Consider the following 21,138-nt stretch of genomic DNA (forward strand, 5'->3'; position numbering starts at 1 on the left):
ATGTTAACATCCCTCACTGCAGACATTATTTATATTGTATTTTTTAACATGCTAACATATCCTGCATTCTGTACATCCTGTCACAGGAAGTGATGTCACCAATTACTTCCTGACCCATAGGGGTATAAATAGTTGACATGTCCCAATGTGCTCACTACCCCTTGATGAAGTCAAACCAGACGAAACGCGTTGGGTGATTCCTGCCATTACTGAATATCCTCAAGATAAGCTGTTTACTCTATTCATTACCTCTCTTTTTTTAACTAATTTTAGTTTTATTAATGCCTCGCACGGTACCTCTATTATGATTATGAGGACCTGTTTTTAGTACACATCTGTGTTCTTTTACATGCCTTTTTTCTAAATATTTTTATGGTTTATTTTTAAACCGAAAAAATCCTTTTTTAGAAAAATACGCATTTTTTATATGTTGCCATGTGTGTTTGAAAGCATATATTTTTAACTGATTACGTTCGTTACAAATAAATCCCGCTTTTGCTTAAAAATTTTTATCTCTAGTTTTATACTTTTATCACCGGTGGTCGCTCTGATCTTATCTGCTTTTTCTAAATATATATATATATATATATATATATATATATATATATATATGCTGCACATTAAAGGTGACACTACTCGGAATGCCGACACCAGCATCCCATATGGGGTCCATTGGGGGAAGGTAAGTATATTTCCCGTTCCCTGCTGGAATTCGGAACATAGGGATGCCACGGTCGATATTCTGACCGCCGGCATCCAGAACATCGGCATTTCCATCCCAGCCAGAAAAAAGATTTGGTTTACTGTTGGCTACAACCTGCTAGTGTACATGGTTATCAGCTGTATGCATTTATTGCACACCATTTGATCCAAATTCCAACTGGGCAAATCTGTCCAGGAGCTATTGTATTACGCCAAAGAGCCGCCATGTGCTCAGCATCTGTAGTAGTACACCTGAGCGTTACACCTTGTACACTGCGCAATGTTCTCAACAAAGAGTGCACTAGCCTTTTTTTGCATTCCCACAGTGTTCTTTTTTTCTTTGCATGCTAACAATAGGTAAACATTAAACAGTTTCCTATTTAATAAATTGTGAAAATCTGATTTTCGCTGCAAAATGACGTTTATTGTTGATTAGAACTTAGTTTGTCATTGTAAACAGTCAAGACGCTTCCACCCTCTCTCAGCTGCAGTCGCAGAAACCCTGAGATGTCGGCTGTGTCAATAGCAAAGACCTCACGCTGTCCTACATGGATCTGTTTGGTTTATAAAATGCTGGAACACACAGACTGCAGCAAAGAAAGCGGAAGAAGATGAAGGCCTGAGGGGTTCCACACATCATAAACCTGCCTGCCTTCTGGGTGGGTTCCCCTACTTTTTTCATTACAGGTTAAAAGCTGCATGCAATTCTACTGACTTGCAAAGCAATGCAGAGTATTGGAACTGTGCTGTCAGCATTTTAAACTATTATAAGCTACCTCCTGAACCATTGCCAAGTTAATAGACAATGAAAGATAATGAGCTTGAAATTGGGTGTTAAATTGCATTTTTTTGTTCCTATCTCTATTTTTTCCCATGCTTTAACCGTTTTCTACAGATGCACAATGGTGCTTCACATCGCACATACATCATCCAAATATCTGGGCTGCAGAAAGGAAACCGAACATTTCACATCCTCCTAGATTGCCATTCCTGGTGGCGCTGGTGGGGTTAAACCAGCGAGATCTCATTTCGCTGCTGTCATCTCACAATGGCTGCTTCTAATACGAGCAAAGTGTGTCGTGTTTTATCTAAATTATTATTCTTTAATTTCTGCTTTTTATAGTCGAAGAGAAAAGCCACAAACAAAACGTAAACCTATTCAACACATCTAGAATAATTTTAAAAAGATAGTAAAAAAAAACCAATAGGGGTGATGGTGGTAAAGTCACATGTATCTCTTGGAAAAATAAAATATTTGCATTAAAAAACTAACTCTGAAGGGCGTCAAAGGATAAAAGGAAATAGATGTGACAGTGCAAGGAATGAAAAAAATAATAATAATTACAAAAATAAATATATTCCTTACCTGATAATAATCACCTGATTTTTTTTTTTTGCTCAAATAATATCATATTCCAACAGCAAAGTGAGCTTATCTTCATTAGTATAATTGTAAAATATTCCTTTCAACTTTCCTTTAAAGCTAATGAGCTGCATTAATCCAGGTTCATTTTTATAAGCCTCATGGGTCCAAATATACAGGACAGTCATTTTAGTAAGCAATAAATTAAAGGGAGAATCTGGATGCCTTAAGTACAAGACTACCATCAGACCTATGTTAATACAACTGCCATGTACTTTAATTAATCCTTGTTAGCATAACAACTAATATTCCAGCATAACATGCTTCTTTCCACAATAAGTACACTAATTATGCAGTCGCTCTCTTCCCGTTTTTTTTTTTTTTTTTAAGCTGCAATCAATTTGTCACTAGAGGATTTTTTTTAAAAAGGTCTTTGGAGCAGATACCTGGAACGAACGCCTCCTTACAATATCAGGCCTTTTGCAGAAATTCTGCAGTTTTTTCAGAAGCTGTTCAGGTGTCGAATACAGATATTCCGCTGCAGGAAAAATAGATACATTTTTAATGAAACCAAAACCTCAAAGCACACACTCGATATTAGTCACTTTACTAATTAAAAATGCATATTGCTCTGTGCTGTCTTGTGTTTTACATTATTTAAGCCTGATTTTTATGAAGTTACCTCTACTCACAAGGATGTTTAATGTTAAATAAGACAGTGTACTTGTTCTGTTTAGACATCTCCTCGGGGTGATTAGCAAACATTATTCTAATGTAACACAATGCAAGGGAGAGATATTTAGTAAATGTGGATTGCAACAAAGCTAGGACAAGATTTCTGTAGAGCGACCTTGTCGCATAACTGCATCAATCAAACTCGTTAGTCTCTATGACCTTCACATGTCTATCTGTGTTATCTATGTCAACGGATATAAATATTTAGCTACATACATGTGTGCATAAACACGCATAAAATACATACAGACATCTGCGGTTGTATGTATACATATAATCGCAATAAGGTCAATGTCAGCCTGCTTCGTGTTATTCCAGTTCTGCCGTACCGCCTGAGACTAATGCAAAAAGCTATTTTAAATCATCTTTTATTTTGTATTGTGAGACAACAGATGGTACATATAAACCCAGCCTAGTGTATTATATCACATATTTTTTAAGATTAACATGTCGGTTTTGCCAAATAAACAAATGCTCTTGCATAACTTCGGTTTTCGGGCTTAACATTGCAGTGTGATTAGAGATATGTCTTGGAGAAGAGGAGTAGATGTTCCTACCTGGAAATATCTCGGGGTATACCAAACATTTGGGGCACAAAGGATAGCAGCCGCAGTGCACCGCTTCTAACCTGCAATGAAATAAAGAGAAAATAATCTTCTGTACATTTACTGGTCAACACAGTACACTGGTTAGTTGGTCAAGTTTAACCTGAAAGCTTCTGCCCTCATCCCCCCCATAAACCCTTCTCTCTACATCAATGAAAAGAACCGTTCAGAGAACGTTCCATGGATTATGTCTGCGTTATATATATAACAGAACATGGAGCATATGTTTGCTTGCTGAATACATCAAATCAGAGATCTGCTTGTGTTTTTTTTTCTCCTGTCCTTTAAATGCTGTTCAACACATTTTTATAATCACCAAATAAACACATGAAACAACACAGTAAAGTATGTACAGATTTCTAATCATTCTGCAGAAAATAAGAATGTTCATTTGCAACGTATGGTGGGACGCTACAAACAGATTCTCTAGTGCTGCAATGCGCATAATTCTCGGCAATCCTGTTAACAGCCATTTAAATATATTTGTGACTTGCATACACGCTTTTCTGCTTATGTTGGAGAAAACGATGGTAAAACAGAGGGAATTAGGATTCCTATTCTGTATTCTGATGTGCAGAAATGTTTTTTTTTTTTTTTTTTTTTTATTTAAGTTTGATACTGGGCTTAAAAAACAAGCTAGATTCTATTACTCCTGAAAAAGAATTGTGCCATGCCTTGCGAGCTTTGTCTCGCTGCATAACGACAACAAACTGACATGTCCGAAGCATGTAAAAATATACTGTTATTTTTGTTGGCTAGTAAAAACGTAAGCGAAATTCAAAACGGGTCTTTAACTGTGTTTATGTAAAATGGTTTTGAAATGCAGCCAAATAGGTTGACCATGGAAGGAATTGGGATTTCTAAACTTTTTTTTTCTGTTCCCTTCTTCTCCAAAACTATTTGAGGTCATGCATACATATTTTTTTTTTTTTTTGTAATTTTTGCTTATTTTCTGTGACACAATATATATACATTTTCTGTCTGTGGCTTTTGTATTTTCTTTAACTGTCAAGTGTCAAATTAGACAAAGTAAATACGGACATCTTTCCATCCTAAGGTATGGAATGTTTATTATTGCTGTAAAAGAAATTGTATTTCACAGAAAGTTTAAAGGTTACTGTATGTGGTTTAGTATTAACTCATCCAATGGTAATCAGAAGAACAGATCAGTGGTCTACAAAAGCACTACCTGCAACGTTGAGTGGCGAAAAAGCCAAACGTGGTTGTTAGGGAGAAAATACAAATATATTATTTTAAATGCTATTTAAAATACAGTGACATTAAAAAATAATGTATTACAATAGAGGCACAAGGCATTGACACATATGGGGAAGGGGTACAGGGCAAAAAAAAAAGTACTCTTAAGTCCCAAGGTGTCAAATAAAAAAGTTATTGCGTTCTGACATAAAGTTCAGAATTTTTCAAAATATTTTAGCCACTGGGTGGCATTGTTGTATTAACATCTACCTTTAATCAAATCTACTAAAACACACATTATGTATATGTATGTATATATATATATATATATATATATATATATATATATATATACATACATACATACATAAACACACACACCCTAAAAAAGGAGCAGAATCCTGCATGTGAGATCGTATGAAGAGATCAGGCCGTACTGCAGCCTAACTAATTCAATAGGATTTATTTAAAGTTGCACAGAACAGCAGAGATGCAGTCATTCTGCAAAGAGGAAGAGACCCTTTATCTTCATCAGTTCAAGTAGCACTCCTCTAGTACATAAAAAAAAGGATTTGGTGCCCTTCAAACTGCCTGCCAAAAACGCCATACAGCTGCAGTTTGCTGTATAAGATATATATAGAGAGAGATATATTGACAGACAGATATCATGCCACATCCCAGACTCCTGATCTCCTGAATAGGAAAGCCTTCCTTGCATTCCTGATGCACAACATGTGAACCTTGGCCCTCATTCCGAGTTGTTCGCTCGCAAGCTGCTTTTAGCAGCTTTACACACGCTAAGCCGCCGCCTACTGGGAGTGAATCTTAGCTTCTTAAAATTGCGAACGAAAGATTCTCAAAATTGCGACCACACACCTCTTAGCAGTTTCTGAGTAGCTCCAGACTTACTCGGCATCTGCGATCAGTTCAGTGCTTGTCGTTCCTGGTTTGACGTCACAAACACACCCAGCGTTCGCCCAGACACTCCTCCGTTTCTTCAGCCACTCCCGCGTTTTTCCCAGAAACGGTAGCGTTTTTTCGCACACACCCATAAAACGGCCTTTTTCCGCCCAGAAACACCCACTTCCTGTCAATCACATTACGATCACCAGAACGAAGAAAAAACCGTGAGTAAAATTCCTAACTGCATAGCAAATTTACTTGGCGCAGTCGCACTGCGGACATTGCGCATGCGCATTCGCGACTAATCGCTCCGTTGCGAGAAAAAAAATAACAACGAGCGAACAACTCGGAATGACCCCCCTTACGCTTTAGCCTCCAACATCTTGGACAGGAGAAGGAATGGGCTGGGAATGTGTCAAGGCTGCTTGACAAGGTACAGGACTCAATTTACAGTCTCTCTCTCTCTCTCTTTTACACTAATTTTCCTAACCACCCTACCTATATCTCCTGTTCTATTTATCTGACAGTAATCAGGGCTTGACAAACTCCAGGAGACAAGTCTCCTAAAATGTACTACCGGTGCCAAATCCATTTCTAGTCGTTCCATGTACTGTATTTGTATGTCATCATTAAGGATATATGAAGCACCGTGCTTAATCATGAAAGTATATATATATATATATATATATATATATACACACACATATATATATATATATATCCCTAAAATATGTTGATTTATATTATAGAATGTCCAATATCTGAAATCATCAATTAACTGATACTGTTCAGATCTGTGTAACCTTACACCCATTGGATGCAGGCTCTGCGCATACTGTGGGCATTAGGCCCACACCCATTGGATGCAGGTTCTACGCATACTGTGGGCATTAGGCTCACACCCATTGGATGCAGGCTCTACGCATACTGTGGGCATTAGGCCCACACCCATTGGATGCAGGCTCTACGCATACTCTGGGCATTAGGCCCACACCCATTGGATGCGGGCTCTACGCATACTGTGGGCATTAGGCCCACACCCATTGGATGCAGGCTCTACGCATACTGTGGGCATTAGGCCCACACTCATTGGATGCAGGCTCTACGCATACTGTGGGCATTAGGCTCACACCCATTGGATGCAGGCTCTACGCATACTGTGGGCATTAGGCCCACACCCATTGGATGCAGGCTCTACGCATACTGTGGGCATTAGGCCCACACCCATTGGATGCAGGCTCTACGCATACTGTGGGCATTAGGCCCACACCCATTGGATGCAGGCTCTACGCATACTGTGGGCATTAGGCCCTATCCTGGGCCTGCAGCATCCTGTGGATCTTCAGCTTGAATGGAACTACAAGCACCAATGTGGCTGCCAGTTTCTGCTTTATTGTCTGTTTTGTCACACGCAACTTTCTGGTTCTTCATTTAAAATATACATACTAGTGAGTGGGTGACTTTGTAGAGTAATAGTTATTGGTGAATATTGAGTTTTAGCTGCTGTAATATAAACCAGTAAGTGTGCATATTAACCTGTAATAGTTTGGCAAAATCTGTCATCTGGATGTTATTTTGTTCATATCAAGATACAGAAATGTTCTTGTGAAATAAATATCCCGTCACATATACTACGATCCTCTGTTAAAATGAAAGCTCTTACAAGTGTCGTAGCATTTACTGGACTGTATTTTAATGTATCTGATTGTGTAAGCATAGAAGGCTGGACAGCATTGTGAGGATTGACCTATGCTATGTAGAGATGAGCGGGTTCGGTTCCTCTGAATCCGAACCCGCCCGAACTTCATGTTTTTTTTCACGGGTCCGAGCGACTCGGATCTTCCCGCCTTGCTCGGTTAACCCGAGCGCGCCCGAACGTCATCATCCCGCTGTCGGATTCTCGTGAGGCTCGGATTCTATCGCGAGACTCGGATTCTATATAAGGAGCCGCGCGTCGCCGCCATTTTCACACGTGCATTGAGAGTCATAGGGAGAGGACGTGGCTGGCGTCCTCTCCGTTTAGAGAAGAGAGAGACACAGTAGAGACGAGAGAGACACAGTAGTAGTAATTTTGGGGAGCATTATTAGGAGGAGTACTACTATACTACTATACTACTTGCTGAAGTGATATAGATTAGATAGTGTGACTGTAAGTGTATTGTATTATCTGACTTGTGGGGGAGACACTGACAGTGGGGAGCAGTTAGAGTCTGAGAGCAGGACTCAGGAGTACATATAACATACAGTGCACACTTTTGCTGCCAGAGTCAGTGCCACACTGCCATTGTTGTGACCACACTGACCACCAGTATAATAATATATTTTGTGATTGTCTGCTTAGGACTCGGAGTACTAGTTGCAAGTTGCAATGTGAGTGACCTGACCACCAGTTTAATAATCAATCACCACCAGTTTAATATATATATATATATAATTGTATATAATATATATATATATATATATATATATATATAATATTGTATACCACCTACCCGTGTTTTTTTTTTTTTTCATTCTTCTTTATACATACTACTATAGTAGCTTACTGTAGCAGTCTGCGGTGCTGCTGACCTGACAGTGTCCAGCAGGTCCGTCATCAGTCATTACATAATAAATATATATAGTACCTGTCCGGCTGCAGTACTAGTGATATTATATTGATTTCATCTCATTATCAATAATTTATCATCCAGTCTAGACTCTATATTAGCAGCAGACACAGTACGTTAGTCCACGGCTGTAGCTACCTCTGTGTCGGCACTCGGCAGTCCATCCATAATTGTATACCACCTACCCGTGGTTTTTTTTTTCTTTCTTCTTTGTACATACTACTATAGTATAGTAGCTTACTGTAGCAGTCTGCGGTGCTGCTGAGCTGACAGTGTCCAGCAGGTCCGTCATCAGTCATCATTACCTAATAAATATATTATCTACCTGTCCGGCTGCAGTACTAGTGATATTATATATACATACATATATATATTGATTTCATATCATTATCATCCAGTCTATATTAGCAGCAGACACAGTACGTTAGTCCACGGCTGTAGCTACCTCTGTGTCGGCACTCGGCAGTCCATCCATAATTGTATACCACCTACCCGTGGTTTTTTTCTTTTCTTTCTTCTTTGTACATACTACTATAGTATAGTAGCTTACTGTAGCAGTCTGCGGTGCTGCTGAGCTGACAGTGTCCAGCAGGTCCGTCATCAGTCATCATTACCTAATAAATATATTATCTACCTGTCCGGCTGCAGTACTAGTGATATTATATATACATACATATATATATTGATTTCATATCATTATCATCCAGTCTATATTAGCAGCAGACACAGTACGTTAGTCCACGGCTGTAGCTACCTCTGTGTCGGCACTCGGCAGTCCATCCATAATTGTATACCACCTACCCGTGGTTTTTTTTTTTTCTTTCTTCTTTGTACATACTACTATAGTATAGTAGCTTACTGTAGCAGTCTGCGGTGCTGCTGAGCTGACAGTGTCCAGCAGGTCCGTCATCAGTCATCATTACCTAATAAATATATTATCTACCTGTCCGGCTGCAGTACTAGTGATATTATATATACATACATATATATATTGATTTCATATCATTATCATCCAGTCTATATTAGCAGCAGACACAGTACGGTAGTCCACGGCTGTAGCTACCTCTGTGTCGGCACTCGGCAGTCCATCCATAAGTATACTAGTATCCATCCATCTCCATTGTTTACCTGAGGTGCCTTTTAGTTGTGCCTATTAAAATATGGAGAACAAAAATGTTGAGGTTCCAAAATTAGGGAAAGATCAAGATCCACTTCCACCTCGTGCTGAAGCTGCTGCCACTAGTCATGGCCGAGACGATGAAATGCCAGCAACGTCGTCTGCCAAGGCCGATGCCCAATGTCATAGTACAGAGCATGTCAAATCCAAAACACCAAATATCAGTAAAAAAAGGACTCCAAAATCTAAAATAAAATTGTCGGAGGAGAAGCGTAAACTTGCCAATATGCCATTTACCACACGGAGTGGCAAGGAACGGCTGAGGCCCTGGCCTATGTTCATGGCTAGTGGTTCAGCTTCACATGAGGATGGAAGCACTCAGCCTCTTGCTAGAAAAATGAAAAGACTCAAGCTGGCAAAAGCACCGCAAAGAACTGTGCGTTCTTCGAAATCCCAAATCCACAAGGAGAGTCCAATTGTGTCGGTTGCGATGCCTGACCTTCCCAACACTGGACGTGAAGAGCATGCGCCTTCCACCATTTGCACGCCCCCTGCAAGTGCTGGAAGGAGCACCCGCAGTCCAGTTCCTGATAGTCAGATTGAAGATGTCAGTGTTGAAGTACACCAGGATGAGGAGGATATGGGTGTTGCTGGCGCTGGGGAGGAAATTGACCAGGAGGATTCTGATGGTGAGGTGGTTTGTTTAAGTCAGGCACCCGGGGAGACACCTGTTGTCCGTGGGAGGAATATGGCCACTGACATGCCTGGTGAAAATACCAAAAAAATCAGCTCTTCGGTGTGGAAGTATTTCAACAGAAATGCGGACAACAGGTGTCAAGCCGTGTGTTGCCTTTGTCAAGCTGTAATAAGTAGGGGTAAGGACGTTAACCACCTCGGAACATCCTCCCTTATACGTCACCTGCAGCGCATTCATAATAAGTCAGTGACAAGTTCAAAAACTTTGGGTGACAGCGGAAGCAGTCCACTGACCAGTAAATCCCTTCCTCTTGTAACCAAGCTCACGCAAACCACCCCACCAACTCCCTCAGTGTCAATTTCCTCCTTCCCCAGGAATGCCAATAGTCCTGCAGGCCATGTCACTGGCAATTCTGACGATTCCTCTCCTGCCTGGGATTCCTCCGATGCATCCTTGCGTGTAACGCCTACTGCTGCTGGCGCTGCTGTTGTTGCTGCTGGGAGTCGATGGTCATCCCAGAGGGGAAGTCGTAAGACCACTTTTACTACTTCCACCAAGCAATTGACTGTCCAACAGTCCTTTGCGAGGAAGATGAAATATCACAGCAGTCATCCTACTGCAAAGCGGATAACTGAGGCCTTGGCATCCTGGGTGGTGAGAAACGTGGTTCCGGTATCCATCATTACTGCAGAGCCAACTAGAGACTTGTTGGAGGTACTGTGTCCCCGGTACCAAATACCATCTAGGTTCCATTTCTCTAGGCAGGCGATACCGAAAATGTACACAGACCTCAGAAAAAGAGTCACCAGTGTCCTAAAAAATGCAGCTGTACCCAATGTCCACTTAACCACGGACATGTGGACAAGTGGAGCAGGGCAGGGTCAGGACTATATGACTGTGACAGCCCACTGGGTAGATGTATGGACTCCCGCCGCAAGAACAGCAGCGGCGGCACCAGTAGCAGCATCTCGCAAACGCCAACTCTTTCCTAGGCAGGCTACGCTTTGTATCACCGGTTTCCAGAATACGCACACAGCTGAAAACCTCTTACGGCAACTGAGGAAGATCATCCCGGAATGGCTTACCCCAATTGGACTCTCCTGTGGATTTGTGGCATCGGACAACGCCAGCAATATTGTGTGTGCATTAAATATGGGCAAATTCCAGCACGTCCCATGTTTTGCACATACCTTGAATTTGGTGGTGCAGAATTATTTAAAAAACGACAGGGGCGTGCAAGAGATGCTGTCGGTGGCCAGAAGAATTGCGGGACACTTTCGGCGTACAGGCACCACGTACAGAAGACTGGAGCACCACCAAAAACTACTGAACCTGCCCTGCCATCATCTGAAGCAAGAAGTGGTAACGAGGTGGAATTCAACCCTCTATATGCTTCAGAGGTTGGAGGAGCAGCAAAAGGCCATTCAAGCCTATACAATTGAGCACGATATAGGAGGTGGAATGCACCTGTCTCAAGCGCAGTGGAGAATGATTTCAACGTTGTGCAAGGTTCTGATGCCCTTTGAACTTGCCACACGTGAAGTCAGTTCAGACACTGCCAGCCTGAGTCAGGTCATTCCCCTCATCAGGCTTTTGCAGAAGAAGCTGGAGACATTGATGGAGGAGCTAACACGGAGCGATTCCGCTAGGCATGTGGGACTTGTGGATGGAGCCCTTAATTCGCTTAACAAGGATTCACGGGTGGTCAATCTGTTGAAATCAGAGCACTACATTTTGGCCACCGTGCTCGATCCTAGATTTAAAGCCTACCTTGGATCTCTCTTTCCGGCAGACACAAGTCTGCTGGGGTTCAAAGACCTGCTGGTGAGAAAATTGTCAAGTCAAGCGGAACGCGACCTGTCAACATCTCCTCCTTTACATTCTCCCGCAACTGGGGGTGCGAGGAAAAGGCTCAGAATTCCGAGCCCACCCGCTGGCGGTGATGCAGGGCAGTCTGGAGCGACTGCTGATGCTGACATCTGGTCCGGACTGAAGGACCTGACAACGATTACGGACATGTCGTCTACTGTCACTGCATATGATTCTCTCAACATTGAAAGAATGGTGTAGGATTATATGAGTGACCGCATCCAAGTAGGCACGTCACACAGTCCGTACTTATACTGGCAGGAAAAAGAGGCAATTTGGAGGCCCTTGCACAAACTGGCTTTATTCTACCTAAGTTGCCCTCCCACAAGTGTGTACTCCGAAAGAGTGTTTAGTGCCGCCGCTCACCTTGTCAGCAATCGGCGTACGAGGTTACATCCAGAAAATGTGGAGAAGATGATGTTCATTAAAATGAATTATAATCAATTCCTCCGTGGAGACATTGACCAGCAGCAATTGCCTCCACAAAGTACACAGGGAGCTGAGATGGTGGATTCCAGTGGGGACGAATTGATAATCTGTGAGGAGGGGGATGTACACGGTGATATATCGGAGGATGATGATGAGGTGGACATCTTGCCTCTGTAGAGCCAGTTTGTGCAAGGAGAGATTAATTGCTTCTTTTTTGGTGGGGGTCCAAACCAACCCGTCATTTCAGTCACAGTCGTGTGGCAGACCCTGTCACTGAAATGATGGGTTGGTTAAAGTGTGCATGTCCTGTTTATACAACATAAGGGTGGGTGGGCAAGGACAATTCCATCTTGCACCTCTTTTTTCTTTAATTTTTCTTTGCGTCATGTGCTGTTTGTGGAATGTTTTTTGGAAGGGCCATCCTGCGTGACACTGCAGTGCCACTCCTAGATGGGCCCGGTGTTTGTGTCGGCCACTAGGGTCGCTTATCTTACTCACACAGCTACCTCATTGCGCCTCTTTTTTTCTTTGCGTCATGTGCTGTTTGGGGAGGGTTTTTTGGAAGGGACATCCTGCGTGACACTGCAGTGCCACTCCTAGATGGGCCCGGTGTTTGTGTCGGCCACTAGGGTCGCTTATCTTACTCACACAGCTACCTCATTGCGCCTCTTTTTTTCTTTGCGTCATGTGCTGTTTGGGGAGGGTTTTTTGGAAGGGACATCCTGCGTGACACTGCAGTGCCACTCCTAGATGGGCCCGGTGTTTGTGTCGGCCACTAGGGTCGCTTATCTTACTCACATAGCTACCTCATTGCGCCTCTTTTTTTCTTTGCGTCATGTGCTGTTTGGGGAGGGTTTTTTGGAAGGGACATCCTGCGTGACACTGCAGTGCCACTCCTAGATGGGCCCGGTGTTTGTGTCGGCCACTAGGGTCGCTTATCTTACTCACACAGCTACCTCATTGCGCCTCTTTTTTTCTTTGCGTCATGTGCTGTTTGGGGAGGGTTTTTTGGAAGGGACATCCTGCGTGACACTGCAGTGCCACTCCTAGATGGGCCCGGTGTTTGTGTCGGCCACTAGGGTCGCTTAGCTTACTCACACAGCTACCTCATTGCGCCTCTTTTTTTCTTTGCGTCATGTGCTGTTTGGGGAGGGTTTTTTGGAAGGGACATCCTGCGTGACACTGCAGTGCCACTCCTAGATGGGCCCGGTGTTTGTGTCGGCCACTAGGGTCGCTTAGCTTACTCACACAGCTACCTCATTGCGCCTCTTTTTTTCTTTGCGTCATGTGCTGTTTGGGGAGGGTTTTTTGGAAGGGACATCCTGCGTGACACTGCAGTGCCACTCCTAGATGGGCCCGGTGTTTGTGTCGGCCACTAGGGTCGCTTATCTTACTCACACAGCTACCTCATTGCGCCTCTTTTTTTCTTTGCGTCATGTGCTGTTTGGGGAGGGTTTTTTGGAAGGGACATCCTGCGTGACACTGCAGTGCCACTCCTAGATGGGCCCGGTGTTTGTGTCGGCCACTAGGGTCGCTTATCTTACTCACACAGCTACCTCATTGCGCCTCTTTTTTTCTTTGCGTCATGTGCTGTTTGGGGAGGTTTTTTTTGGAAGGGACATCCTGCGTGACACTGCAGTGCCACTCCTAGATGGGCCCGGTGTTTGTGTCGGCCACTAGGGTCGCTTAGCTTAGTCATCCAGCGACCTAGGTGCAAATTTTAGGACTAAAAATAATATTGTGAGGTGTGAGGTATTCAGAATAGACTGAAAATGAGTGTAAATTATGGTTTTTGAGGTTAATAATACTTTGGGATCAAAATGACCCCCAAATTCTATGATTTAAGCTGTTTTTTAGTGTTTTTAAAAAAAAACACCCGAATCCAAAACACACCCGAATCCGACAAAAAAAATTCGGTGAGGTTTTGCCAAAACGCGGTCGAACCCAAAACACGGCCGCGGAACCGAACCCAAAACCCGAAAAATTTCAAGTGCACATCTCTAATGCTATGAAGGCGTGTGTAGGCCATATAATGGCTAAAGGAACTGCTACTGACCTCGTCTGATGACTGCTGAATACAGAGAGACACATGTTAATCAAACATGTGGGTTCAGGCTAAAAATCTGACTTTTATAAATATGCGTGATGAATATTTAAATGAGTTAACTTGCAAATGCAAAGCAGTACATGCATTCTTTTAATCTGGAGGGACAGGGACTAAAATACGTGCATTTCACATAGCACTGCATCACCAGATGTGCATTAGCCATAATGTGGGAATGTTTACCCGTTAAAATTAATTTGTATTGTCTACAATGTACAGAATTTAAAAAAAGAAAGAAAAAAAACAAACGTATATACACACTTAAATGGAGTCTTAAAAATTGTTACACAAAAGGAATACTAAGTACTTTCCAAAGATGCCAGTTACAGTATACATGGAAGAATTTGCACATTAGATGAGGCCCTTATTGCATATGTAACAGTATAGAAATGACAAATAATTTTGAAGCAGTAAACATTGTAGTAAAGTAGCATAGTAAATCTTATAGTAAACCCAGGGCCGGCTCTAGACCTTGTGGCGCCCAGGGCAAAAAATAGGGACGTGGCTTCATGGAGATGGGCCGCGGTCAGTTATGCCCCCTGTAGCTGTGCCCACAGTAGTATTGCCCCCAGTACTGTGCCCAAAGTAGTATTGCCCCCAGTACTGTGACCCCTGTAGAGTTGTACCACCAGTAGTATTGCCCCCAGTACTGTACCCCCTGTAGAGATGTGCCCCCTAGTTGCGCCGCTTACAAAAAAAAAAAAAAATGAATAAAAACAAATTACTACTCACAATCCCCGCTCCTGCTTCCCGACCGCTGCTGCCCTCTGTCTCCGGCCGCCAGCACTGCTCCTCAGATCTATGGGAGAGACGTCATGACGTCTCTCCCATAGCACTGCACAGACACTAGAGTTCAATTATGACCTCTAGCTTCTATGTGCCGCTCCCACAATGTAGTGCGGTGCGCAATGACTTCATCGTGCACCGCACAGCACCGCATCTACACAGCACCGGGCGGCACCAGTAGCAGATCTTGCCACGGCGGCGGCGCCCCGGGCAAAAATCCTGCATGCCCGTAGCAAGATCCGCTACTGAGTAAACCAACTAAACCATGTGTTTGCAAACATAATGGGGCTTTCGCCTTCACTTTTTACAATTTACAACCAAGACAACTTATTGTAAACTTGACACATATTAGCTATCTTCTGGGCAGGTATACTATTCCTGTGTACTTACGAGAGGGAACATGCCTAGTAGTGGCGGGTTACGATCATTAGGTCGACAGTCATTAGGTCGACATGGTCAATAGATCAACATGGCAAAAGGTGGACTTGAGTTTTTCACATTTTTATTTCATTTTTTTTAAAACTTTTTCATACTTTACGATCAAGAGGACTACAATTGGGAACGGTAACCTGTGCCGAGCGCAGCAGAGCGAGGCACCTTGCCCGAAGTTCACTCGCTATGCAAGGGGACACGGTGCACTAATTGAGGTTCCTCGTCACTTTACGAAGAAAACGACACCAAAAACCATAAAAAAACTGATGTACACTTTTTTCCATGTCGATATAGTACATGTAGACCCATTGACCATGTCGACCAATAGTGGTCGACCTAATGACCCATACCCTTACTGGCAGAAGCATGCTGGAAGTCCTTCTAAGTAAGCGTGTATGAAATTTTCAAAATTGGGGAAGTCTGCCCGATTCCTAAGTGGTTCTGACTGATCACATGAATGTCAAGGAACAGGACAACCTACATCAGCAGCTAGTATAATGAATGCTAAAGGTCAATTTCAAACCGAACAACAAGTTGTGTTTCAGGGGCTAAATAGCACATTTATTAACACTTAAAAAACAATATAAAACACTGTTATTAAATGTGCAATTTAGCTCCAAAACACATCATCAATGTTGATGGATTTAGAGCACAGTTGCTGACTTTCTGGCTGCTCCCTCCCAGAGTGAGAGGGGGGGTGACAGTGCAAAGGGCGTGGTAGGGGGCGTTGTATGGCATAGGAAGCAGCATAGGGGCGTGGTGGTGGCAATGCATCATCGCACCCACTCCCCCCGCTGTACAATGGCGAGATTACCGGCATTATACAATAGGGGCCGTGGCAATGATAACAAGACTCAGAGCAAACAGCCACAGGACTGCCCACTACACTTGGTAATAGGGCAGCTGAGTGGCAGGTTGACGCAGACTCTGGGGAAAGACATCCCATTCTTCCATGCAGCTGGGAGCGAAACGTGATTTTCAGGACCCTCCTAGATTGATTCTAATTGATTGAAAATGACCTTTGGTAAATTTACCACTAAGGCATTGTGCCAGAAAGAACAACACAGAGAGATTGGGATACAGTTTCATAGCAGAATGGCATGTGTGATACTGTAATGATGGGATGTAGTTGGAATCCCGGAGATCAAAATACCGATTCCAGAATACCAACCGCCAGAATGCTGGCAGGGCCGCCACAGCCATTCCCACTCCTGGGCATCCACGACACCCATCGAGTGGGAACAGAACCTGTGGTGAGCGAAGCGAGCCACCGAGCCCGCAGCTTCGTTCCGCTCACCCCCCTGCCGGCATTCTGACGGTCGGGATTCCGGCGTCGGTATTTTGACCGCAGGGATCCCATACCCAACTTGTAATGGTATATGACAAACCCTGTACTATTGCTGCTAGAACTTTGAAAACCTGTATGAAAGTTCCACTTTCAGCAAAACCAGCAATGTGATCAGCTAATGATTGCTATTGCCCAGTTTTACGTTTCCACTACAATTTTACATTCATTTAAGCTTTGTTGCAAACAGCTTGCTCATCTTCTATGATAAAACACAAAATCAAAGCACCAATAATCATCCACTGTTTCACAAAAGAGAAAATCAAGTGCATTCATCGTCCGTGGTCACAACATCATGCTCTAGAAGCAGACGCGCAAGGCACCGCGTCAAGTGGGTTAAACAGCAAATAGAGTACACTTCATCTATGCAATAAATGGCCATCAAATGACCTTTTTCATACCAATTAACAAATCATCTGCTAAATCTATGAATCTTAATATTCCGATCTATTCACTTCACTTCATACAATTTATCTGCAAATCCTTATTGCACTTTTGATTCTAAATATAATTAGCTGATAATTTTGCCAGGCTGAATTACTTTTCTGGAGGGCCTATGAAGCTTCTAAGTCGCATTATCTCGTAATAATGAATAAGATAGGTGATTTTTTTTCTTTGCTGTAATGAGGATGAGACATAGTTGTGACACCTGAATCTAGTAATAACGGTAGATTGCTAATTACTGATGGGATTTTGTGTGTGTAAAGAGGTGAAAGAAACCCCTCATTATTAACGAATAAAAAAGTTCACATTTTTAAGTGACACCAGAGTAGAGTAAATAAAACGGAGTGATTAAAACATCTCTGCGTTAAGGGTGCTTTTAATTAAATGTAAATGCTAATGTTGTCATACTTAGCAGATAGGATTAAAATTAGTTATTGTAACTCATATTAAATGTTGAAGCTTTTTACATCTTCGAAGACTAAAAAAAAAAAAAAAAGTGATAAATTCCTTAAGGTATTTATTTATTGTTGTGTTTTTTTTTGTTTTTTTTTGGGAGGGGGCGTATTTAGGTAACATGATGCTGAACACTGGATACATAAAAGCAGTGTTGACCCATTTACAATGTCATGTAATGGTCGTGTGGACCCTGAACGTGCTCCTATTCCCTATCACTTTGATCCTATTTAGATTTGCTCAACACAAACAATAAAAGTTTTCAGCCTAGGCAAGTATCCAACAAATGTAATGTGAAGAAAGTTGGGACTTGCTAGAAAGAAGGATGTTGACCACCCACTACGGTGATGTTCTAAGCTAAAACCCAGGATGCAGCGTGTAACTGCAGATAAAATACCTAATTGCACACTTTCTCCTACTTTATTTGTGTAAAATTCTCCATCTGCTACATCTAAAGATGTCTAAACTGTTCGTATCAAACCTGAATTCAGCTGCCAGCTGTGCCCATTAAGGATTTCAAAACGCTGAGTAAATGAGGCGTCATAAAAGCTAGTAGTGGAGGTCCATCTGCCCAGTACTGGTGGGATCCCAAATACCTGGTCCCTGATAAAGGATGACTGCTGCGCAGATTAAAATGGAATGCATTATTTATTTGTTGCTAATGTAGCAGGAATCTGGGACCTGAATAACTGTATCTGCTCACTAGAATCAGGTCTTTCTGCTGTATATTGCAAACACTTATTTGTAATAAGATTTTATTATCAATTCACTTTCTGTAAAATGTGTTTTAAAAGCCAGTCTGTATCAAGGGATGGATTCTAAGGATGGTGAGATGTGCAAGAGCATAGCCCACAAGGAGTGCAGCCTGCAGGAAGGGGAGGCAGACTAGTGTATCAATAGCTGTGTGCCTGCAGCTTATACAGCAATTCACCTGAAATGGCAATAACCAGAGAATAGATACGGTTAAGATATGTTTTTTTTCTACTGTTATACTAGAATACATTATACCTATGTTTTCCAAACCATCTTGTTATGAAACTAAGATTTCTTTCTTAATTACTTTACTATTGCTTTAATGGCTCCGTTCATATTTGAGTATTGTTTTATTTTTTGTAACTAATCTAGACCTAATAGAGCCAAAAAGTGAATTTTACACATTTAAGGACCTAACTTTTTTTGGTTTGTTCCTTAGGTACACTCTCTAGTACAAGCTATCTAATATCACCTGCTATTTTCGGTGGGGTGGAGATTATTCTCAGACAGCTTTTTGCTGTGGATTTAAAAACTGCTGTATGGGCAGATGATGTGTTATGGAGTCTGTAGTAAACTGCCTATAAAACCCTTTCCTCTGAAGTAAGACACCATTAGATGTAAGTAGCACAAGATATACTGTGCTAAGGGACTGTTGCCCAAGCCTTAACTAAATTCCTGGTCATTGACGGTACAGCTAACTTCTCAGGACAGCCTACTCTTCTGAGCACATGTGGGGTAGGTGCATGCTCAGAGATGCTGAAATATAACAAAAGCAGATCAGGAGCAGATGACCCAGCAGTTAATATGTGAGTATACTTTATTTTGTGACTCTGGGCCTGATTCAGAGTTGTACTTAAACCTGATGGATTGTAATGGGCAGCACTAGAGAAAATGAGGGTGTATTCAGGGCCATAACTACGGCGGTGCGGCTGTTGCCACCACAGAGCGCAGGTCTGTCCATTTGCCTGGTGCCTGCTGTAATATTTTTATTAGTGGCGCGCTTGCAGGGCCGGTTCTAGACCTTGTGGCGCCCAGGGCGAAAGTTTCCTGTGCCCCCCCAACCTCCAGGTAAAATACAGTTGGTGCACGCCAAGGGCGTGCACCCCAAAACATGGGCGTGGCTTCTTCATAGGAAAGGGGCGTGGCTTCTTCATAGGGAAGGGGAGTGCCACAGTTATCCCCTGTCCCTCTGTAGCTGTGCCCCCAGTAGTTGTGCCCCCTAGTAGCTGTACCCCCAACAGCTGTGCCCCCAGTTAATTCCCCCCCCAGGAGCTGTTCCCCCTGTAGTTGTGCCCCTTGTAGCTGTGCCCCCTATAGTAGTGCCCCCAGTAGCTGTGCCCCCAGTTGATTTGCACCCTGTAGCAGTGCCCCCAGTATGTGCCCCCTGTAGCTGTGCCCCCAGTAGTTTGCCCCCTGTAGATTTGCCCCCTGTACTTGTGCCCCCAAGTAGCAGTGCCCCCAGTAACTGTTCCCCCTGTAGCTGTTCCCCCTGTAGCAGTGCCCCCTGTAGCAGTGCCCCTTGTAGCTGTGCTCCCAGTTGACTTGCCCCCAGTAGCTGTTCCCTCTGTAGCAGTGCCCCCTGTAGATCTGCCCCTAGTAGCTGTGCCTCCTGTAGTAGTGTAGTAGTGCCCCCAGTATGTACCCCCTGTAGTCGCGCCGCTTTGAAACCCTAGGGAAAAAAAATACTAATCAGCCTCGCTCCTGCTTCCGGACCGCTGCTGCCGCTTTCTCCGGGCGCCGGCTCCTCTCTATGGGAGAGACGTCATGACGTCTCTCCCATAGCAGCGCCGCACTGACACTAGGGGTCAATTTTTGACCTCTAGCGTCAGTCAGCGACACCGGCTGCAGCAGGTGCACACAGCGCTCGCTGCAGCCGGGGAGCAGGGAACAGTGGATTAGTAGCGGCTCTTGCCACGGCGTCGTCTGCGTCCTCAGGGTAGCGGCGCCCCGGACAAAAAGCCTGCTTGTCCATGGCAAGAGCCGCTACTGTGCGCTTGGCTCCGTCTCAGTTGTGTCAGGCTTTCAGAACTTTGAGGGCCTTAAAGCTCTAGCAAAGTGGGCATGATTTATGTTTATAAGTAAAGCAAAACAGCAAGCAACTGGGGGAAACCATGTTGCACTACAGGTGGGGTAGATGTAACATGTGCAGAGAGATTTAGATTTGGGTGGGGTGTATCTAAACTGATATCTAAATTGCAGTGTAAAAATAAAGCTGTCTAACACTTGTGGGCTACATGCAAAAGCAGACAGTATTTACCCTGCACATAAAAAATATAACTGTATTTGCTTCCCTTGCATTGTTACATGGTTTGTTCCAGGCACAAAGTTACTTGCTTTTTTTTGCTTTACTTAGAAACATGAATCAGGCCCAGAGTGTAGGGAGAGACATGACAACTCTCCCACAGTGCTGAGGAGTTGTTACACATAAAACATAGATGTTTAACAACTCCATAGCACTGTGGGAGAGACGTCATGTCTCTCACTACCCTCTGGGCCTGATTAAGGATTGTTGTGCGGCGGGACCAGCGGCAGATAGGTAGCGGATGACTGTGCAGCTGGGAGTAGTGGCAGAGTGTCAGTAGTGACAGACGGTGA

At 43.2% G+C, this 21,138-nt stretch overlaps 1 protein-coding gene across 7 annotated transcripts in view; it reads right to left on the bottom strand.

Moving 5' to 3' along the window:
* Positions 1-21,138, bottom strand: part of GTDC1 (glycosyltransferase like domain containing 1) — a 654,615-nt gene that overhangs the window by 158,656 nt on the left and 474,821 nt on the right. For all 7 annotated transcript variants that reach the window (XM_063933739.1, XM_063933742.1, XM_063933736.1 and 4 more), the window contains 2 exons: positions 3,358-3,428; positions 2,512-2,603 (listed from right to left, as the gene is read on the bottom strand). In XM_063933739.1, coding sequence (XP_063789809.1) covers positions 2,512-2,603; positions 3,358-3,428 — 163 coding nt within the window. The remainder of the gene's footprint in view (positions 1-2,511; positions 2,604-3,357; positions 3,429-21,138) is intronic.

Source organism: Pseudophryne corroboree, chromosome 7 (genome assembly GCF_028390025.1).
Source record: "Pseudophryne corroboree isolate aPseCor3 chromosome 7, aPseCor3.hap2, whole genome shotgun sequence".
Lineage (NCBI taxonomy): Eukaryota > Metazoa > Chordata > Amphibia > Anura > Myobatrachidae > Pseudophryne > Pseudophryne corroboree.